Source organism: Helianthus annuus, chromosome 10 (assembly GCF_002127325.2).
Source record: "Helianthus annuus cultivar XRQ/B chromosome 10, HanXRQr2.0-SUNRISE, whole genome shotgun sequence".
NCBI lineage: Eukaryota > Viridiplantae > Streptophyta > Magnoliopsida > Asterales > Asteraceae > Helianthus > Helianthus annuus.
This window is the reverse complement of record NC_035442.2, coordinates 176,956,485-176,980,936: the sequence shown is the minus strand read 5'-3', so window position 1 is coordinate 176,980,936 and position 24,452 is coordinate 176,956,485. Positions and strand designations below refer to the sequence as shown.

At 36.0% G+C, this 24,452-nt stretch overlaps 3 protein-coding genes across 3 annotated transcripts; all 3 read left to right on the top strand.

Annotated features, from left to right (window-relative positions):
* Positions 1-82: 82 nt before the first annotated feature.
* Positions 83-2,326, top strand: LOC118482770. The gene has a single exon (XM_035978431.1). It carries the CDS (start codon positions 83-85, stop codon positions 2,324-2,326), a length of 2,244 nt encoding a protein of 747 aa, XP_035834324.1.
* Positions 2,327-10,997: 8,671 nt separating this feature from the next.
* Positions 10,998-11,585, top strand: LOC110883493. Its single transcript, XM_022131224.1, has one exon. It carries the CDS (start codon positions 10,998-11,000, stop codon positions 11,583-11,585), a length of 588 nt encoding a protein of 195 aa, XP_021986916.1.
* A 10,393-nt stretch (positions 11,586-21,978) lies between these two features.
* On the top strand, positions 21,979-24,222 carry LOC110886690. The gene has a single exon (XM_035978430.1). It carries the CDS (start codon positions 21,979-21,981, stop codon positions 24,220-24,222), a length of 2,244 nt encoding a protein of 747 aa, XP_035834323.1.
* The last annotated feature ends 230 nt before the right edge of the window (positions 24,223-24,452 follow it).

Here is a 24,452-nt window from a genome sequence, read left to right as displayed (position 1 = left end):
CACAAATTTCATCCTTCCTTTGCACCTAAACCCAGCCAACTTCAGTTTATCTCGATCAAATCATCATTCCTCAGATATAGTTATGGGTCACCAGTCAACAAATGATCTTCTAGAACAGTTAGATAAACTCTTAAACGTGTATGATTTTTCTAATACTACGCGAACTTCCTTGCTGGGATGCGTGAACTTAATATACCAATCAGATTTGGAAGAGACTTATAGCAAACCTATGTTATGGATTGGGTTGTATATCGCGTTGGCATCTCTGGCTTGCATCCTTGCCATGGTGGCTGATTTACTACATGGTTTACGTAGCCGACAGCTATGGTTTCCGTGTAAATACTTTAGAATTAATGCTGCTTTTCTCACCCTTATATCTATAGCAATGAAACTACCTGTGGATCTAAGTGGTTCGATGCCAGGTGTTGTGGACCAAACAGCCAAGCTCGGAAGCATGGCCTTTATGTGCACCATGATGGCTAATTTATTACCTTGTTTAGCAACCATGAACAACGATGAACTTCTGTCAAACATCACAGCTTTGTGTGTTCTTGTAATCACATTGGTTGTGAATGTTTGCATTCAAATACAAACGGGTGTTTTAGATAGTCTAAGCGCCATAGTAGCCATCATGTATGTGACTTGGTTACTTGAGTTGTTGCTATTACATCTGTGTTCATCGTTAGCGATTCTAAAATCCAAAGAGATTATAGAATCAAAATACCAAAAACGTCATGATGCAGCTTCAGAAGACATTCAACAATCATCAGGAAGATTATTAACTGTTGAGAAGCTGCAAAAACATGTGCGCAACCACTGGATTATGGCAGCAAGTGGCAGCCCCCAATTCATCACAGCTTGCTCTCCTGTAGCATCTGCTTCTGGGGTAATATGTGCTTTAATCACTGGCTTACACGCTCTTACTATGCTAGTAGGTATTATGGGTATGAAGGAGAAGGACTATCAGTCGGTTTATAAGTGGTCGATGATGGTAATTCTCATAGTACAATCTATCGGAGTTGTGATTGGTGCAATTGCACCACTTTCTAGATGTTTTGCAACATTAAGCTTTAAAGTTTCATCCAAAATCATTTTAAACCATTTTAAGGTCTTTAAAGTAGAGAGCTACTGGACATGGAAGTTATATGATTGGAAACATGGTGGTATACATGAATTTCGTAGCCGCAACCTCGAGGTGATCATTGAGACTTTGAAAAAGCTAATTCTCAGCTTATGTATAAAGTTTCAAAAGGGAGTTGTAGTGATGTGCAAGATAACGGCCTTGGCCCCGTTTCTCTTTATGATATGTGTCTTGTATTGTTTCCGTTGTATGAAGTGGTTATTAAAGGCCGTGTTTACTTCACTGGGAAAGAAGTTTGAGAAGTTGGAACGAAACAATGATCTTCGCCCTTACGTTTTACAACTTGATGATGACATCGAGCTTGCTGAGAGAACACTGGTAGGCCTTATAAAATATGTAAACCAATTTATGGAAAAGGGTGCAAAAAGTTCACCTGACAATCTAATGAAGTTACTTAAGAAAAGTACTAGAGATTTTCAAGGAGTGCAAAAGTTTGACCACATTGATCATGATGTTCCATCAAAAGTAGATTATCAAGATTGTTGGAGGTTACCAGTGGTAACCTTAACAGCCATTGCAGTTTCTCTTCCTGCAATCGAAAAGGAGGAAGTTGATAGCTTGTTAGAAAGTGTGAGGGAAGGTCTGGTATATGTCACAATTGTGGAAAAAGGCCTCAATGCAACCGATAACCATGTAAGTGCGCAAAAGGCGACTGAAACTTTGTGGCGAGAAATTAGATTAGGCAAAAAATGGTTAGGAAACGAGTTGCAAGACCCTGCTCTTCAAATGAATGCAGCCGGGCAGATTGTTGAATGGTTAAGGGATAGAGCTAAAAACATGGCTTTCACGAAGGAGACAAGCAAGAATAATATTGGAGGTCCAAATGATGATCCCATAACAAGGTCTATTTGTGCCTACTCAATGTATCGTATAACTGAAACACTCCTGCTTGCCTACCACACCAACAATGATGCCACAGTTAGCCAAAAGGAACTATTTGATACCTTATCATCAATGATTGCTGACATAATTGCCGCTTGTCTCACCAACTTACCACAAGTCATAAGAATGAAATGCCACACTTGTGCGATAGAGGAAAGGGAGGCGAGTGTCAAAGATGCAGCCCAACTTCTAGGTGAGACTACGCAAATAATCGAAATCCTTCAAGATCACTATATTCCAAACATGGATCCAAGTGACATGCCATATCTCGACAAATGGCGTTCTTATTTAAGTAATCCCTGATTAAAAAAAAAAAAAAAAAGCATTTCGGTTTTCTCAGGTAATACTTCTGGATATGAAGTTAAGTATTTCTTATCCCCTTTAGATTTCCTCCTTTGGTATGACGCTTATGTGACTTTCATTGGCAAATGCCTTTGCTTCTCAAAGTCATCAGAACGGTCTTAAGAAGTTAGTTTGCACAATTAGCGTCCAGAAAGACCATTGACCAAGTCATTGGTTCTCATAATGTGTACTCTTTCCTAGTTTACTAGGTTGTAAACTTTTACAAGTTATACCTTTTGTTATTCGGTTTTCATGTGGTTAGAAGAATGTTTGGATGCATTTCCTTATTGTTTTGGTATACCATGACTCATTTATATGCTCATACTCTTTATTGGCTTTTATCTTATTGTGTTAACAATAAAGTGATTGTTGGTGAGCAAAAGGATACTTAAGAATAGGTATATAACATGTGAAATCGTTGAAGACCATTTATTTCTTAATTACCTTTATATTGAAACACCATGAGCGGAATAGTGTCATACCTATATATTGAAACACCAGGATTATTCTCCCTCATGGTGTTTCAATATATAGTCTGGCACCCCTAATGGATCGAAGTTTTTTGTATTTAATTTTTGAACCCTTAACTTCGTAAATATACATGTTTAGTTCCTCTGTTTTAAAAATGATTTCTTTTTACTGGTTAACTTTGTTTTTATCCATGTTTAGTCTCTCAGGTTTAACTTTGTTGGTACACATATTTAGTCTTTCTACATTTATTCTTTTTAGTAATTAATCGTGGTTTTTTGAATTTTACTTTTTGAAGGCCATAGCAGGAAATAGTGTAAGGCAGCTGCTTGGCACTTCCTCATTCGGCTGTACAAATTACAATTTTTCCCATGTTCAAAACTACAATTTTGCCCACAATTTAAAATTACGATTTTGCTTCTGTTCAAAATTATAGTGTTGCCATCATTTTTTTTAGCACTGACTCAATGTAATTCTTATTCGTATCAGGCAGTTGCCTAACACTTACCCATTGGTTCTGACAATATTTGATGTATCGCCCCACAACGCTGGTGAGGCATAAAACTAGTTGTGGATCATTTGTAACTTTGAACTTGTAGATGTAGATATTAGACTTATGACTATTTTATAAAATTTCAGTATCTGATTGGTGTATTTTAGGTTAACTTTATTCGAATTAATTATGGTAAAAATGCATCGATAATTTTACACAAGATATTAGTTTGAGTGGTTTTTATGTTTTATAAGTCGAAAGAAATAATAAATTACTTAAATACAATTAAAGTTAATTTTGAATAACATCATCACGTAAATCACTAAGACATGGAATTAAATAAACTATCATGGGCTTAATTGTTATTGGGATTTATTATGAAGTGGTTTTAATTTCATTTAATACAATCAACTTTTATATGTAGGGCTAATGGTTTAGAATCAAATACAAAGGCTTCTAAAACTAAGAAGTCATACAAAGGGTATTAAACGGACTTTGATTGACCTCATTCAAGCGACATTGGAATTGTCTCATTGTACTCTACGATGTGAGATTTTAGGTTTTCACTTTTGAATTTGTAGGTTGTAGATTTTAGAATTTTTGTTTATTATCATTATATCTTTTATTTATCATTGTGTCTTTTCTATATTTGTGTCATGGTGTCTTTTTTTCGACTCGTTGTGTTTTTTTCCTCGAGATTGTGTTATATTTTCGGCATTGTGTTATATATTTTGTTCAACATTGTGTCATCTTGTGTCATTCATTGTGTATTTGTACACTTTTTATTTTTCGAAGTCTTTATAGAATAACTTAACCCATGGCTAATTGTAGGTCCCTTTTTGTCGGAGGATGACGAACCTCAAACCTTGTTATACTAACCCACTAGCGAGTGCGGAATCCAAGCTAGCGAGCAAACCGGGATTAAGCAAGTATAAACACAACACACAAGGGTTCACCGATTAACACAACTTGTATTAATGCAAATGAAGGTTTCGGTTACAAGCACAATGTTTACAAACCTAACTTGTAAACTCTCAAAGTGTGTGTGTGTGGTTCCGGACAGAAAGCTCTCAACTTGTCTCTCTATCTCTCGGGTGTGCACTCACAGAACTGTCTCTGTCTGTCTAACTCAACACACTGCATGGGTATATATACCCATACACAGCAGGTCTTGTCCGAAGGATCCGATAGATGGTCCGAAGGATCATCTATCGATGACATGATGTTCGAATGATCAGCAATGACCTCAAAGGATGATCCTTCGAGGTCTAACAATCGAAGCATATCTTTCGAGGTGATCGAAGGATCTGCATTATCCTTCGATCACTCATCCTTCGAGGCAGACAAACAACAAGCATATGCTAACTGTTGGCCAAGTCAATCCGGAGGATGGTTGACTTGGTCAACTTACAGACTACCAAGGACATCGTTTACATACAGACCGAATACAGACAAAGTACAGACACAAGTGCATCAACAAACTCCCCCATGGCTGTAGCTTTGTCTTTATCTTCTATAGTTGTCGACTCGTCTCGAACTTCGACGGTCTTTGGTCTTCGAGTTCCCAAAACTCTGATGTCCTTTCAAGTCTTCATTGTCGGAGGATCTTCAAAGTCTTCACGTCTTGAAAGCAGAGAGTGTATCAACAAACTACCCGTATCATGTAGGAAGTGTGTTGACAAACTCCCCCTTAACATAAGCTCCCCCTTTGAGCTGTGCTCGTGAATGACTTGATCTTTATGAAGTGAGATCCTTGTGGTGTTGATGATGGTCAGCGGCTACTCGATCATCTTCATCTTTTGAGCGCCTTCTCGTCGTGTCTTCATTCCAAAGCTTTGTCATCGACCATGTTCTCCTAGCCTTTAGAATCTGCACATGCAAGAAATCTAAACGCATAATGAGAACAACTGCTTGGAATATAGTATAAACAAATGACACACGAATGACCACGTCACAATCAAACACCGTCCGACAGTTTGAAAGTTTAATAAATTTGTCAATTTTAGCCTTTAACTTTCAAAACATGCAAATTTCGACCGTTTATGAAGATTTAGTCAGTTCGGTTTTCATTCAGGTTTCAGGTAACGAAGACTCGAGCTCCAACATTGTACGATCGAAAATAAAGTAGAAAGAAAATCTTTTTGGCTTTTACAAAGTTTATATTAAAACACGCCTAAAATCTTTTTGGTATTTTTGAAATTAAAAGACAACAATTTAAAATCCTTTGAGTGTTATCAAACGACATCACCGCTAATGTCGTGCTGATATGCACCAAACGACGAAACTGTTTAAAAGAAAAACAATAAGAGTTAAGCAGTAAATAAATATATACAGACATTCTTTTTGCGAGTTTCGAGGGTAAGAGAATCATATCAGTGTACGGTCATGCCAAAACACTCTTGTTGTTCAGTTAGTTAACATTAAGATAAGCATCCTATAACAATTATCGGTATTGTTGTCCACTTAAACTCAACTTATCAGATGTAATCATGGCGAGGGGATACGTTAAGGTATGATTTATACTTACCGACCGGTGTTCATCCACATCACGACACATTCCCGTATCAAGGTATGCACGAGTGTTCATCTTACCGGTGAGTATACCGATTATCATCTGTTTGACCGTATAAAATTGTGAGATACTCACTTATTTTGATTTGAAAACAAGCCCTATGTGATATAATCACTTATTGATGAGGAACTTGATTTTCATATGCATGAGGGCACAGGTGCAAGTCCGTGAACAGGTCAGTACTTCCGTACAGCAGAGAGACGAACTTGGCACCCGGAAAAATGTGATATATTTATCACTTATTTGTTTGGACATGTGATTGTTTATCACTTATTGAGGTCGAATGCAGTATGTAATATGTACACGTATGTATAGTATCATGGAAGATCTAGACTTGCGTCCCCGTTATTTTTCGGTAAAAGATACAACCATGATACCCAGATGATAAGCAGCATAAAGACCGAATATCTCAGAACCTCGGCAATCTATCAAACGAATTTCGGTACTAAGACCATATGCCAATGAATGGTTCCCACCTGGTCTTCAGTCGATTAAGATTTATATCACCCTGCACACTTTAAAATGATTGTGAGCCTACCGATACATCTTATATAGAGCTGCTTATCGTTTTTCATTTAAGGTTTAAAGAGGTTTGGATAGACCACTGATGTACTATCATTTTCTCTTTTGCTCGCCAGGAAACTCATTTTTGTTTTTCTATTGTTTTTGTGTTTTTGAAATTTTTCGATGTTTTTGGATTTTCTGATTTTTGTATTTACTCCCCCTAAAATCAATAAACTAAGATAAATTTAAAAGACACAAAGATATTTACAAAAATGATTTTCCGATGTTGGTTTACTCTTGTGCTTGACCTTAATGCCGTTTACCAAAATTAAGTTTTATCAGAAAAGATTTAACAAATTTTGGAAAAGTGAGTTGGCATGTCGGTAAGCGGTGCGGACCATGACAACATTGATGAGTTTCATATTGAAACAATCACGTGTGAGGTGATATCCGAGATCAACGTGTCAGGTCAAAGAGTGCTGTTCGAGATAATAATAATTCACAAAGTAGCTTAAATATCGACAAGTATAGGAGAGATTAAGAATTTAAAGGCGTATCCTGCAACTGTTCCGTGCATTGCAAGGAATCTAAGCACTCTCCCAACTGGATATCCACCCGGTGTGGACTTCAAAGTCGAATTTGCAACTACTGAAAAGTCTCTTGACAGCAATAAAATCATAAACCTCCGGGTCCGGCTGGTCTTCCACATTGTACCAGCGAAGGTCTTTGACTTTCTCTTTCAGAAATGGTGTGCGGATGTTCAATCCATGCAAAGGCATCGGCACACATTTCACTTCATTCGTTCCTGAGGACCCGATCAAAAACCAGAATGACCAAATTTTTGGCACGTTCTTCATTTGGTCGAATTTTGCAACTTCATTCAGCCACATTTTCTTTTTCTTTCCTCTCTCTCCATCAAAGGCAACAATTTCTTCTGTCGCCTATCTTGTGCAAGGACATTCCACTATCAACAATCCTAAGACTATCAATAGTTCCTCCTGGAACTTCCTGCACACTCATTCAGAGATTAGTTGGAGAGAGGGACCCAAGCCATTGTGGTCTTGGGTCTTCCATTTTCATCAATGACAATAACTTCTTGTCTTTGATGGTTTGTAAATTGTGATGGTCCCCCTGATTCAGTAACCGATTTAGGTTTCCATGTCTGTTTTGTTTTACCAGTGTCTTTCTTTAATATTTTAACTTCTTGACTATTTGAAGTTTTGGAATTTTCTGGTTTTACAGCAACAGATTGTTTTTGAACCACATCAGTTTTAATTGCTTTTTCAATCTTTTTGACCTGTTGGCGTTTCTGCTTCTTTTCCTTGCAACACACTAATGATCATACAATTTTTTTTATCATACTATACAAAAACGAATTTTATTACTTCAAATGTTTTGGAGACTCATTTGATGCGAAAACAAAATAATATGAATTCACTCAACTTTTGTTGACGTTTTCAAAATTAACATGTATTACAGGAGATTAGTGGACGGCTTTGGGAAAATATGTTCAAGTGGTTATCAAGAACGCAAGCTTTTATGATGTCATCCGTTTTTAGTGTTATGTTTTGAACTTTGAATAATGTAGTTAAAGTTGTTGTTTCAAGTTTCAAACAAGACATATGTAATGTAAATTATGGTTTTGAATCAAATGTATGGATGAACATCTTTTATGTTTCAAATATGTTGTTTACTCGATTGATTGTAACGATTGCCGCTCTCGTCACACCTCGCCATACGCTTCCGCACAAACCGAAAATCGGGGTGTGACAGACCTGGTATCAGAGCATCAATTGTAGTGAACTAAGATTCTTTTTGAGTCTAGTCTACAATTTCAAAACGATGTTCTTTACAACAAGCGTTCTACATTATATTTTTACAAAGCGTCCACTAATACAAAACGATAATGCAAGGATACTATGTTATAGTATTAAACGATAGTTCGAAACCATGATACCAAAGACTAGTTTATTTGGTACAAGACTATGGGGTTTAGACACGATAACAATAAGTCGAACTGGAAATGATATACGATATAAACAACGATGAAAACAAAAGTACAATTGTCCAAAAATCGATTATTTATAAGTTGTTCACATGTGTACGTTGTACGGATTATTTTGCCACGACCATGATATCTTAGTATTCAAATTCTATTATTATTCTGGACTCTCATAACAAGCGTATTGACCTCGCATCTGTTGATGAGCTCATGGTAGGGCGTAGTCCCTAAGTGAAACCCTGAGCTCGACATTCCATAAAAGATGGTTGTTTTCCCTCAGATACGGAAAATGCCTGACCTCGATGATGACAATTAGGTGGAGGTGGTAGCTTGGATGAATACTCTATTAGTAGGAACGAGGTCCTTATGGTTCATATTAATCATGATTGGTGACATTCTTGTCAAGACAAGGAAGATGAAACACTCATCTTGAAGGTACCCATTCAGCCATTATTGTTATGAATCCTCTTACTTCTATTTCTTAACTTCGTGCCATTCCGCGAGCGATAGCTACAAGTATTAACGCGTGGACCATCATGAAGGTCCATTCTATGTTAAAGGTAATTAGATAATCACGTCCCCCTCTCCGACTGATCGTCTGTTTTGAACGAGGGAATGCTAGGGTGACCATCCAAGGCAATTTATTATTACGGGGGCCCACGTAATAGTAACTTGCAGTGGATGGGAATCCTGGTGGGCCCTGCGGGTCAGACTAATGATCACTACCTGTTCAAAATTATTGAGTTGTTACTTAAGAATTCAATTTTTCCATTTCTTAGAACGCTAACTAAGGTGATTACTATGATTCCCCACAATACATTAAAAACTACACGTATTGATTTCGTGCCTGGCATCCGATCTATATCACAAGTCAGCTGAGACAAGTCATCTAAGCAAACAAATTAGGAAAACCATCCAGGAAGGATTTTCCTCAAACATTCTAAAACTCCAACATTTGGGTTAATCTCACGGTGCCTATAACACCTTATCATATTTATTGGAGTTATTGCGATAAAATCCGTTATTTGACATTCGTTTTGTCTCAAAGGGTAATATGGCACGAGCCATGGCGCAAGTCTCTTACCATATTCCATTCGACATCTATAGAAATCATAACTTTGTTGGAATTCGTTGAGCTCAAACAATACCAATGTATTCGTCACATGAGTTAATGCGATGAAGGACTTTCCGTACTTTGGACGACCAAGGTCCATAGAGTATGGAATACATACTGTAAGGATAGAGGTAACTGCTTGGTTTTTCCCTCCTGAATAGATGGTTGTTCTGCTAAGGCATATGGACAACACATACATCCTATCACCCACGACTCTCCACCTTACTATTCCGATGCACATTCTCAACCTCACTATCGGACATGAGCCCATCTAATCCTTATCTTCCATGCCATTTTCCGCTTATTATTATAAACTATGAGTTTTATCTTCCAAGATTCATCTTAGTTTTCCCTTTCGATGAGTCCATGATCTTGAGACTCAGATTTTTGCTACTCGACCTCCCCCGGAATACCCCATTACTATCATTTTTTCCCCTATCAGTACCTCAACACTCTACATTCTACAAAGCGCCTCTATCATTTGAGGAACACATTCATACCCTTGAGAACCACTTGACAGCCACCATTAGGCACATTTTTGGTCTCGAGGAGGAGGTTACGTGCCTTCACGGTCTAATTTCTAAGTCTTCACTTACACATCCCACACCACGGTAGTTATGTTCAATTACTAACTTTTGGGAAGTATACCCGATTTTGTGAAAGACTAAAGACTGTTGAAGACTTGGAGACTTAATATCAATCAGGAACAATGAGAAGAAAAGACTTCACCTTATTTTATATATTACTATATGTCGTGTATCGACCGAAGTGATGTAACTCCGAGATTATTTTTGTTTTCTTTACTAAAATAATTGTAAAAATGTGACATGGCATATATAAGTTGATATTTTCTTATTGACACACTGTTGTAATTTATTTTACATCCCTGCAAGGATGTGATGAATATGGTGCGAAAGATTTGCAAAGTATCATTATGATCTATCTTGACCTTATGATCAAAGTGCGTGACGATATGTTTTTATTTTCGTTCATGTCTAATCTCTTCGATATATATTTTATATATATATGAAGATCATGGCACCAGAACGAAGTAACACTTTTTAAGCCCAGACGGAACCCTTACCTATAACACGAGCTGAGCTTGATGCTCTACTGAACCAGTGAGTTGCAGAAGCAATCATACAACATGAAGCAAACCATACTGCAAATAATGGCGGAACTGGAGGAACCATATTGAGAATTGTTCAAGCTATAACTCTTGCCTTAAGTCTTACGAGGATGTAGTAAGGATGGGAAAACTGAATAAAGGTGCGGTGAAAAAGGAGACGCATGTGGAGTCTACTTCGAGTAACAATAAGAGAAAGTATTCATATTTCAAGAAAGATTCTATGTCGAACAACAAACATAAGAAAACCCTACGAGTAAGAAAAACCAAGGCATTCGTTGCCACAACGGAAATGAGTGGTAAGAAATATAATGGGAATGCACCTAAGTGTAAACAGTGTGGTTATCACCACTATGGTGGATGCCAAGCCACCAAGTGTGATAAATGCGGGAAAATGGGTCATCGCACTAAAAATTGATGGAGTAACAACAAAGAAAAAAAAAAACAAAGGCAAGAAAGATGGAGGCAATGGTAATAGAAATGAACAAGGACAAAACCAAGGCTGTTTCAATTGTGGTGATATGGGACACTTCAAGAAAGACTGTTCCAAAGAAATCAAAGGCCACGGACGAGCCTTTGTGGTTGGAGCCAAAGAAGCGCAACAGGATCCCAACGTAATCACCGGTACGTTTCCTGTCAACGATCATTTCGCTTCTATTTTATTTGATACCGGTGCAGATTTTAGTTTTATACCTTTAGAATTTAAAGATATGCTTGGACTAAATTCAACTAAACTAGATTTTCCATTCACTATCGAATTAGCGAATGGAAAGGTGATTGAATCCAATAACATTATTAAAGGATGCTCCTTGGAGTTAGGAGGACGAAAATTCAAAATTGACCTAATGCCCGTTCAACTAGGTAGTTTTGATATTGTAGTTGGAATGGATTGGTTATCTACCAACCAAGCCAAAGTCGTGTGTTACGACAAAATCATTTGAATTCCCCTTACTAATAATGAAACACTTCTTGTTCACGGTGAGAAAAACGAAACGCCGTTGCGAATCATTTCTTGTATGAAAATCCGAAAGTGCCTACGAAAAGGATGTATAGCATTCTTAGCGCACATTGTTGACAAGAAGGCCAATGAGCTAAAACTTGAGGAAATCCCGGTTGTGAAGGAATTCCCTGAAGTCTTTCCTGAAGACTTGCCGGGAATACCTCCACAACGACAAGTCGAATTTCGAATAGACTTAATTCCAGGTGTCGCACCTGTGTCAAAGTCTCCATACCGATTAGCTCCTTCGGAGATGCAGGAATTATCCACACAACTCCAGGAGTTGTTGGATAAGGTTTTAATTAGACCAAGCTACTCACCCTGGGGAGCTCCAGTGTTATTCGTGAAGAAGAAGGACAAAAGTTTTAGGATGTGCATAGACTATCGGGAGTTGAATATACTCACAATCAAGAATTGGTATCCATTACCGAGGATTGACAATCTAGTTGATCAACTACAAGGATTGAGTTATTATTCGAAGATCGATTTGAGATCAGGATACCATCAACTCAGGATTCAAGAAGAAAGTGTTCCAAAAACGACATTCCGAACTCGCTACGGTCATTACGAGTTTCTTGTCATGCCATTTGGCCTAACAAATGCACCAGCAGTGTTCATGGACTTAATGAACCGCGTGTGCAAGCCTTACCTTGACAAATTCGTGATAGTGTTTATCGATGATATACTGATATATTCACGAAACAAGGAGGAACACGAGCACCATCTTAGAACTATTCTTGAGTTGTTGAAAAAGGAGAAACTGTATGCGAAATTTTCCAAATGCGAAATTTTGGCTTTGTGAAGTTCAATTTCTCGGACATGTAGTCAACGGGAAAGGCATACATGTTGATCCATCGAAAATTGAGGCCATAAAGAATTGGAGTGCACCAAAGACACCGACCGAAATACGTCAATTCCTTGGATTGGCCGGTTATTATCAAAGATTCATTGAGAACTTTTCGAAGATTGCACAATCCCTTACTTCTCTCACTCAAAAGATAAGAAATTTGAATGGGGAGAGAAACAAGAAGCAGCTTTTCAACTGCTTAAAGACAAACTCTGTAATACTCCAATTATGTCACTCCCAGACGGTACAGATGATTTCGTAGTCTATTGTGACGCCTCACGGCAAGGGTTAGGATGCGTGTTGATGCAAAGGGAGAAAGTTATTGCATATGCATCACGCCAATTAAAGATTCACGAAAGGAACTATACCACACATGACCTAGAGTTAGGTGCAGTCGTATTTGAATTAAAAATTTGGCATCATTACCTTTATGGTACCTAATGCACGATATTCACGGATCACAAGAGTCTTCAACATATATTTAACCAGAAAGAGTTAAATATGTGCCAAAGACGAGGGGTCGAATTGTTGAATGACTACGATTGCGAGATCAAATATCATCCGAGCAAAGCGAACGTTGTCGCGGATGCATTAAGTCGAAAGGAACGAGTTAAACCTTTGCGTGTGCGATCTTTAAGACTCACAATTCATAACGACCTTACCTCTCGAATTCATGATGCTCAGCAAGAAGCATTAAAATCAGAAAATGTCAAAGCAGAAATGCTTAGAGGTATGGAAAAACAGCTAGAGCCAAAAGAGAACGGAGCCTTATATTTCATGAATAGAATTTGGATTCCTCGTTTTGGTGGTCTTCGAGACCTAATTCTTGACGAGGCACACGAATCCAAATATTCGATACATCCTGGAGCAGATAAGATGTATCACGATCTCAAGGAATTTTATTGGTGGCCTAATATCAAAGGTGATATTGCGACATATGTTGGAAAATGTCTAACATGTGCTAAAATTAAGGTCGAGTACCAATAACCATCTGGATTGCTACAACAACCCGAAATCCCTAATTGAAAATGGGAACATATTTCTATGGATTTCGTAATTAAATTACCCAGAACTTCCCGTGGTCACGACATGATTTGGGTAATCGTCGACCGATTAACCAAGTCAGCTCACTTCTTGCCTATTCGTGAGAAAGATAGTACTGAGAAGTTAGCTGAAATCTATCTCAGAGAAATTGTAGCAAGACATGGTATACCTTTGTTGATCATCTCTGACCGAGACGGTCGTTTTATATCAAGGATTTGGCAGTCTTTTTAAAAGGCCTTTGGATTCCCAATTAAATTTGAGTACGGCCTTTCATCCCCAAACTGACGGTCAAAGTGAACGCACAATTCAAACTCTAGAAGACAGTTTGCGTGCTTGTGTGATGGACTTAGGTGGAAATTGGGATACTCACTTGCCTCTAGTGGAGTTCTCATACAATAACAGTTATCACACGAGTATTAAAGCCGCACCATTCGAAGCATTATATGGCCGTAAGTGTCGATCTCCGCTATGCTGGGCAGAATTAGGCGACAAACAAATGTTAGGTCCTGAGTTAGTTCAAGAAACTACCGATAAAATATTCAAGATTCGAGACCGTATCAAGGCGGCTCGAGACAGACAGAAAAGCTACGCGGATAGACGTCGCAAACCGTTGTCTTTTGAAGTTGGAGACAAGGTGTTGTTAAAAGTCTCGCCATGGAAAGGCGTAGCTAGATTCGGTAAGAAAGGGAAGCTTAGCCCGAGATACATAGGACCTTATGAGATCTTGGAAAAGATTGAAAATGTCGCCTACAAGTTAAAACTGCCAGAAACACTCAGTAGCATTCACGACACTTTTCATGTGTCGAATTTGAAAAGGTGTCTTTCGGATGAAACACTTATTATTCCCCCGGACGAAATCCATGCAGACGACAAACTCCATTTCATCGAAGAACCTGTTGAGGTTCTGGTTTCAAAGATTCACAAAACAAGGAGAAGTCGAATCAAACTAATCAAAGTCCGATGGAACTCGAAACGAGGACCCGAGTTCACATGGGCACGAAAAGATGAAATAAAAAAAAGAAGTACCCTCATTTGTTTAAGAAAGTCCCAACTAAGAAGGGACGAAGATTAAAAATTTCAGGACGAAATTTTCTTTAACAGGGGGAGAATGTGACAAACGGCAAAATTCCAACAATTCCGTACAACCTGAACAACTATTTAAAATTTTTGTTTTCGCGTATACGACTTGGTTTTAATTAATTGAAGTCTTAAAGGTCTAGGAATTACAAAAATCATAGTAAATTATGATAGCGTATCCGTTGCGATTAGAAACAATACCCTAGACTAACAATAGGAACGCGAATAAACGATACTTGTCAGTACTAGTCGCGGTACAGTCTGACACAATGAAAACAAGACATACAGTTATGTCTACACAAATATTCTATAAAAAGCTTTGTCCAAAAATAATATGTGCCTTATCATTTACAAAATTCCAATTAAAAACCAAATTGTCCAAGTCCGTAGAAAAATACAGCAATCCTACGGAAATGTACAGCATTCCGTAGAACGAAACAGTAACTGTCCGAAAAACCCAAAAATAAATATTATTTGACATAAATAATATAATGGGTATTAAAAACGACACAAAATCCGCAATCGAATCTTATTGTGTTAAGCTGCACGGCTAGTTCAGTAAACTGCCAGTCAGCAAAGCCGGTACCGGAACCGTGTCAAAAATAATAAAATTTTTAGTCTAAAAAGTTGGAATAATTATTTGGATAATAAAACAAGTGCAAAAATAATTTTTGTTATGTATTTATCCAAACGAAACACGGTGTCAGTATTTAACCCGGTACAGGACCCGAACCGGCTTTTTCACCCGAATTACAAACTAAAAATTTTGGTGAACTAGTTTTACCTAGTGTCACATTACTTTAAAATATTAGAGCTTAAAACCTTATAGATATTTTTATATAAAATGTCAAAGTTCTAAAAATGCTTAAAGTTTATGTGTAAACAATATTTTTTTATAAAAAATCAGCAAATACTCTCCCCCCATGGCTGATTCACGGCTGGTGGGACCCCTTCTTTGCCACCATTTTCCTTCTTGATGTGTTGGGAACTTAATAAATATGATTAGTGTAATTCAAAATCCAAGTAATCATTCTTTTACACTCCATCCTTTTTCCATTTTCCAAAAACCATCAAAACACTACAACTTCTACACACTCTCTCTCTAAAATCGTTTGAACCAAACACACCACCATCTTCACATTTTCAAAATTCAAACACTAGAGATTATTGCAAGTATGGAGGTCCATGGATGAATCAAACTACTAGGGTGTTTAGAAAAGCTAGTTGGAGCCCTTTTGGTGGAACTTGAAGCTTAAAATCATCAAGATTTCTTATCATCATCTTTGTTTTCTTGGAAAAATTGTAAGAACACTACACTAGTCTCACTTTATTTTTGATTTCTTTTACAAGTTCATCATAATCACATATGAAAAACAACAAGAAACAACTAAAAATCATTATTTTTAACCATGATTTTTCTATGATTATGAGATGAACTTGGAGAAATCTAGGCTAATAAACTTGAATCTTGGTTATTTCTACTCAAAAATATGATCTACATACATGCATGTAGGATCAACCAAGATTCATCAACAAAGGAATGAACATGAGTTTTTGATGAACATGCATGCTAGTAAAATGTGAAAAACCATTTAAAAACAAGAAAATAAATTTTTGAAAAATTTATTGAATAAAGTTTCCATTTCTGGAAAGAATCAAAAGCAAGAAATATGTTAGTAGTAAACATTTTGAATACGTGTTTATGCTTCAAATGACTTTGTAAGACATCTAAAACAAGAGTTTTTCATAAAATCTCTTTCTACAATTTTTTGGCAAAAATAAGGAATAAAGTTTCCTTTTTGGGAAAGATAAGAACAATATCATGTTCATGCTACTTTTGTTGACAAATTTTGATAGATATTGATACTTGATGATGTTTTTTATTGAAATAATTTGAAAACAAGTTTTGTATAAACTTGGGGAAAATTCATATTTCAAACAAAATTATGGCAAAATTTTTATAAATTTTGTGATGTGTTAAAAGTTGTTAAACAAAGAAGTTTGTACTAAAACAATTATTTGGAGTCTTTAAACATGGTTAAACAAATTTTGGACAAAGTCATAAATCCATGTTTTATAAAAAGATTTCTAAATAAAAATGACAAGTATATATTTTTGGATAAAATGTGTACTTACAAAAGTATTCATCAAGTATCATAAGTTTATATATTTTGATGTGTACATCATATGTTAGTTCTAGTAGGAACAAATGCAAAATTATTACACATCCATAAAAATTACAAAATATATATATAAACTTGAAAACGAAATAAAATGTCCATCCTTGGACACGAAAACACAAATTGACAAATTCGGACACTATTGGACTATATGGACTTTTGGACAAACAAAAATGGCACAAACAAAGCAAATGGTAAAACGTGACGGACAACACAAACGGGATAAATGATACGAATAAATAAAACCGACAAGTAGTAAATGACTAGAATAAAATACAAGCCGTCACAAAAGCTTATGCACTAAAAACGTTTAATTATGGCATAACTAATGATTTTTATAAAAACTAGATTTTTATAAAAATACAAGTATTACTATTGTTATTTTGACTAGCCCAAATTCTTGTAAACAAAGAAAATAGTCCATAAGTTAAAATTGGGCTAAGGTCCAATTTCACATAAATAAAAATTTGGGCTAGGCCCACTTTTACAAAACAATAGACTAAAAATATATTTTTAGTCAAATTTGGGCTAAAGCCCACTTTACAAACTATTTGGGCTAAAAACCCAATCTTTACAATTATTATGGACTAGATATATTTTTTTTTTGAAAACAATTTGGGCTAGGCCCATTCTTACACAAATTATTTGGGCTAAGTCCACAATTACAAACTAAATTGGGCTAGTCCTACTTTTATAAAATGTTTTGGGCTAAGGCCCACTCCTACAAATTAATTTGGGCTTGACCCATTTTTTTTTTAAACAAAGTTATTTGGGCTAGGCCTATAAGCACCAAATATCCAAAATGGACTTAAATTATAAAACATAAATTGAGCCCATTCAAAAACAAATAAAATAAAATAAATGTATATATACAAGGAAGTTATATATATACGAAAACACGAAAACAAAATACAAGATAGAATATTTGTACCATACACAAAAACAAACCTAAGTGTCTAACTAGATTAGAACACTTGTAGGTCGAGAAACGAACCGCGAACAAGGAATCGAATAGAGATTTGCACGGAACGCAAATCTGTGAGTTCATGTTTTCCCCTTTTACTTTGAATGTTTATAGTTTTAAACTTTTGGGGATGTATACATGTTAAAAATAGTATGATAATACAATGAAACTATTTTGATCACATGCGGATAGGTGTTAAAATAAAGGGGCCATTAATGAATAAACAAGTACCGAGGAACAAACGGATAGATCTATTTGGGTTTTGGCAAGCCCCACTCTTAACGACAACGATAACCACGATCGTCAAGAGTGCCTTTGTGTCCAAACTAGTGTCGTTGACACACACGATAAATTGTCAAGGTTTGGTTGCCTCCTATTCGGCATACATATTAGTGTCCTTGCAACACACTAATGATCATACAATTTTTTTATCATACTATACAAAAACGAATTTTATTACTTCAAATGTTTTGGAGACTCATTTGATGCGAAAACAAAATAATATGAATTCACTCAACTTTTGTTGACGTTTTCAAAATTAACATGTATTACAGGAGATTAGTGGATGGCTTTGGGAAAATATGTTCAAGTGGTTATCAAGAACGCAAGCTTTTATGATGTCATCCGTTTTTAGTGTTATGTTTTGAACTTTGAATAATGTAGTTAAAGTTGTTGTTTCAAGTTTCAAACAAGACATATGTAATGTAAATTATGGTTTTGAATCAAATGTATGGATGAACATCTTTTATGTTTCAAATATGTTGTTTACTCGATTGATTGTAACGATTGCCGCTCTCGTCACACCTCGCCATACGCTTCCGCACAAACCGAAAATCGGGGTGTGACACTTCAATGGTGAGTAAGGATTCTCTTTAACACATTCTCTATGGTGTGAATAAATGAAGAGAAAGAAGCTGATGAGAAGATATGATATTGGAAGGTTGTGAGAGTAAGAAAGGAGAGAAGAAGAAAGTCTCCAAGTACAAGCATTTATTAAAAAGCATGACAAGAGGGAGGTTTGATACAAGGAGAGGAAGTCTGCGTGTGCAGACATCACCATCCCCATCAAAAAGATGTCAAAAGTGAAACATATAAAATTACTATCATGCTCTTGCTTCTTCAAATAACAATTTAAACGTGGATCAATCCTAGCCACATATTAGAGTTTTCAGGGTTTAGTCAACTGGACTGAGTTTTCTCATTATAATTAGCCTATATATATATATATATATATATATATATATATATATATATATATATATATATATATATATATATATATATATATAAGTATACTTTTAAATAAATTGATAGGGTAAAAGGACTTAAATACCCTCATGTGCCTTGCACATGACCACACTTAACTGATAATTTTAAGTGGTTTAGTGCTAAAGGACGAAAGGTGTAATAAGTTTTTCAAATAAAGGATGGTCTGTGAATGTAATTATTGAAGTTAAAATCTATCCATTGCAATCCGGTACAAACATAAAGGACGAAAAGTGTAATTTACCCATTTTTCATTGAGTAGCTTATTATACTAATTAACTAATGCTTGTCAAATCTCAATTGTTTCATTAGATGTTGTAGTGACATTCCATTCTTAGTTTGTTTTGCTACAAAACATCTATACCCTATCTTGTATCGCTTTGTTCAACATACATGCCCCCAAGTCACCAATACATAAACTATTGAGATTTCATAAAAGTTATTGCTAAAAAACAATAGCAGTTTTCCTTCATAAATCCAGTTAACTAAAGTAATAATAATGTATCCGAGTGTAGTCATAAATCAAAGCCGTAGATTATAAATCAAAGCTAGGTTTAACATGGAATTACCTGCAGTTTATGATAACTAAAGCCCTAGATCATAAACCAAAGCCCCAACCGCTCCGGCGGAGGTTATAAGCACCAAGTTAGTAAAGATGAAGGTGGCCAAAGATGTGCGTGATCTTGTTGTCGGTCTTCTCAGAGTACCAAGGGATGTTCTAGAGTTGTAGTCGTCGAGAAGCTAAGAAGAAGAGGTCTGAGAATATAAGAAGGAATGAGCTAGGGTTTTTCAAATGAGAGTGTTTCTAAAATAAGAGGGGGGAGGGGGGGGGGGTCATATGAGCGAGAGTTGTTTTAGGTCAACTAACAACACATCCCTTCCTCATAAGCATTTCAATTTCAAATTTGAATCCTCATTTCCATTTTGTTCTAAGTTCAAAAGAAAAGAAGAAAATATGTCTTATCCTTTCATGTGGGGTGCATGAATGAGTTGTACACAATGCCATAAAATTTATACCTCTTAATTTTAAACTTTCCCTCTCTTATATATTATATATAGTAATAATAAATAATAGATAATCAATTTATAGAATCCCTTCAAATAAAAATATTAAATTTAAAAAAAAACAATACTTTGTTGTCAATTGTTTTTTCAAAATATTTTCATTTTCTTAGTTTTTATTGAAACGAATTTTGCATTGTGTTTATTTGCAAAAGCTTCAAATTTTTTTAATAAAAATAAAATTTTATATAAGAAAGAATTTTTACATAGTTAAAACACATAAATAATATTTTTACATGTAAAAAACACATTTTTACCTAATAATTTTTCAGAACCTTTGCATATAAACACAGGTAAAAACCGTTAAAATATATATATATATATATATATATATATATATATATATATATATATATATATATATATATATATATATATATATATATATATATATATATAAGTAAAAATAGTAAAGAAAACTGTTAACAAAGTACAAAAATGTAGAAATATTAATTTTTATATTTAAATGACCTTTACATGTGTTTATATGTAAAACCTCGGAAGTAATTACAAGTTTTAAAACATATGACATAGTCCTTTGACTTTTGTATAAACTTCCATCACGATTTTAAAGATACTATTTTACATGATTAATATATTTACACAAACAAATTACATCATAATAAGAAGCATTTAATTGTCTTTAATTCATGAGTATGATATTGTTATGCTTTTTTAATTAAAAAGATACTATTTTACATGATTACTAGTGACAATGTTCTTTATCTATCACGTGGTCACCCAACAACAGTGTGGGTGTGTAGGGCTGTAAACGAACCGAACGAACACGAACAAGGCCTTGTTCGTGTCCGTTCGTTAAGGAAATAAATGTGTTCACGAACGGTTCATGAACACTTACCGAACGGGATTTTATGTTCGTGTTCGTTCATTAAAGAAATGAGCGTGTTCGCGAACGGTTCACGAACACAAAGGAACACAAATAAATTTGGCGAACGCGGCGAAGGATAAAGATAGATGGCCCAGAGAGTAGCACTCGAACTTGAATCCCTTATTGTGGAACGGAGGTCGATCGTGTTCGCCGATGTAAATAATGAGAAATGAAAGGGAAATGATGTATAAACAAGGTGAAAGTGAGTTTCCTAGTTTCATTGTTAGGGTAATAAAATAAATAAAAGTTTAATAATATAAAAAGTACAAATAAAATAAAAGAAAGTACAAAGATCTTCAATTAAAACACAAAAACATAAACGAACACAAATCAACGAATGTTCACGAACACCTTACCGAACGTTCACGAACGCAATCGAACGAACGAGACCTCTGTTCATGTTCGTTCATTTAACTAATCGAACGAAATTTCTTGTTCATGTTCGTTCGTTTATTAAACGAACGAACATAAACGAATTTCCCGCCGAACGGTTCATGAACTGTTCGCTGAACGTTCGGTTCGTTTACAGCCCTAGGTGTGGGTGTGTACACAAATTAGGCCAACTTTTTTTTGTTAAAGTAGCGCATTGGACTAGGATACTACAGTTTTAGGCTAAAAAAAAAAAAAACTTGGATTGGACTACATCTGTTGTTTTTTTAGCAAAATGATCCAAATTATAGAGCCGGCCGTGAAACATGTATGGCTCGTTATAACTTATGAACAAGTCATTTCAAATTGATTTATTTTAAATGCATTGAAGAAAAACTTTATTATAAAAAAACAATAAGATGGAGTCCACAATTTTGCCTGCATTATATGTGGGCGAAGCTTTCAAAATTTGTTTTCCAAATTAGTGCAAATAAAGTTTCCTGGGGTCACCCATCAGCTCGCAGGTTTGAAATGCAGCACTAGTAGTCAAGTCTTAACACAAATTTCATCCTTCCTCTGCACCTAAACCCAGCCAACTTCAGTTTATCTCGATCAAATCATCATTCCTCAGATATAGTTATGGGTCACCAGTCAACAAATGATCTTCTAGAACAGTTAGATAAACTCTTAAACGTGTATGATTTTTCTAATACTACGCGAACTTCCTTGCTGGGATGTGTGAACTTAATATACCAATCAGATTTGGAAGAGACTTATAGCAAACCTATGTTATGGATTGGGTTGTATATCGCGTTGGCATCTCTGGTTTGCATCCTTGCCATGGTGGCTGATTTAATACATGGTTTACGTAGCCGACAGCTATGGTTTCCGTGTAAATACTTTAGAATTAATGCTGCTTTTCTCACCCTTATATCTATAGCAATGAAACTACCTGTGGATCTAAGTGGTTCGATGCCGGGTGTTGTGGACCAAACAGCCAAGCTCGGAAGCATGGCCTTTATGTGCACCATGATGGCTAATTTATTACCTTGTTTAGCAACCATGAACAACGATGAACTTCTGTCAAACATCACAGCTTTGTGTGTTCTTGTAATCACATTGGTTGTGAATGTTTGCATTCAAATACAAACAGGTGTTTTAGATAGTCTAAGCGCCATAGTAGCCATCATGTATGTGACTTGGTTACTTGAGTTGTTGCTATTACATCTGTGTTCATCATTAGCGATTGTAAAATCCAAACAGATTATAGAATCAAAATACCAAAAACGTCATGATGCAGCTTCAGAAGACATTCAACAATCATCAGGAAGATTATTAACTGTTGAGAAGCTGCAAAAGCATGTGCGCAACCACTGGATTATGGCAGCAAGTGGCAGCCCCCAATTCATCACAGCTTGCTCTCCTGCAGCATCTGCTTCTGGGGTAATATGTGCTTTAATCACTGGCTTACACGCTCTTACTATGCTAGTAGGTATTATGGGTATGAAGGAGAAGGACTATCAGTCGGTTTATAAGTGGTCGATGATGGTAATTCTCATAGTACAATCTATCGGAGTTGTGATTGGTGCAATTGCACCACTTTCTAGATGTTTTGCAACATTAAGCTTTAAAGTTTCATCCAAAATCATTTTAAACCATTTTAAGGTCTTTAAAGTAGAGAGCTACTGGACATGGAAGTTATATGATTGGAAACATGGTGGTATACATGAATTTCGTAGCCGCAACCTCGAGGTGATCATTGAGACTTTGAAAAAGCTAATTCTCAGCTTATGTATAAAGTTTCAAAAGGGAGTTGTAGTGATGTGCAAGATAACGGCCTTGGCCCCGTTTCTCTTTATGATATGTGTCTTGTATTGTTTCCGTTGTATGAAGTGGTTATTAAAGGCCGTGTTTACTTCACTGGGAAAGAAGTTTGAGAAGTTGGAACGAAACAATGATCTTCGCCCTTACGTTTTACAACTTGATGATGACATCGAGCTTGCTGAGAGAACACTGGTAGGCCTTATAAAATATGTAAACCAATTTATGGAAAAGGGTGCAAAAAGTTCACCTGACAATCTCATGAAGTTACTTAAAAAAAGTACTAGAGATTTTCAAGGAGTGCAAAAGTTTGACCACATTGATCATGATGTTCCATCAAAAGTAGATTATCAAGACTGTTGGAGGTTACCTGTGGTAACCTTAACAGCCATTGCAGTTTCTCTTCCTGCGATCGAAAAGGAGGAAGTTGATAGCTTGTTAGAAAGTGTGAGGGAAGGTCTGGTATATGTCACAATTGTGGAAAAAGGCCTCAATGCAACCGATAACCATGTTAGTGCGCAAAAGGCGACTGAAACTTTGTGGCGAGAAATTAGATTAGGCAAAAAATGGTTAGGAAACGAGTTGCAAGACCCTGCTCTTCAAATGAATACAGCCGGGCAGATTGTTGAATGGTTAAGGGATAGAGCTAAAAACATGGCTTTCACGAAGGAGACAAGCAAGAATAATATTGGAGGTCCAAATGATGATCCCATAACAAGGTCTATTTGTGCCTACTCAATGTATCGTATAACTGAAACAATCCTGCTTGCCTACCACACCAACAATGATGCCACAGTTAGCCAAAAGGAACTATTTGATACCTTATCATCAATGATCGCTGACATAATCGCCGCTTGTCTCACCAACTTACCACAAGTCATAAGAATGAAATGCCACACTTGTGCGATAGAGGAAAGGGAGGCGAGTGTCAAAGATGCAGCCCAACTTCTAGGTGAGACTACACAAATAATCGGAATCCTTCAAGATCACTATATTCCAAACATGGATCCAAGTGACATGCCATATCTCGACAAATGGCGTTCTTATTTAAGTAATCCCTGATTCCTAAAAAAAAAAAACATTTCGGTTTCTTCAGGTAATAATTCTGGATATGAAGTTAATTATTTCTTATCCCCTTTAGATTTCCTCCTTTAGTATGACGCTAATGTGACTTTCATTGGCAAATACCTTTGCTTCTCAAAGTCATCAGAACGGTCTTAAGAAGTTAGTTTGAACAACTAGCATCCACAAAGACCATTGACCAAGTCGTTGGTTCTCATAATGTGTACTCT

Excerpts from the sequence above, each read along its gene's own strand:
- LOC118482770 (XM_035978431.1), top strand. The coding sequence starts at position 83 with ATGGGTCACCAGTCAACAAATGATCTTCTAGAACAGTTAGATAAACTC.
- LOC110883493 (XM_022131224.1), top strand. The coding sequence starts at position 10,998 with ATGGTGGATGCCAAGCCACCAAGTGTGATAAATGCGGGAAAATGGGTC.
- LOC110886690 (XM_035978430.1), top strand. The coding sequence starts at position 21,979 with ATGGGTCACCAGTCAACAAATGATCTTCTAGAACAGTTAGATAAACTC.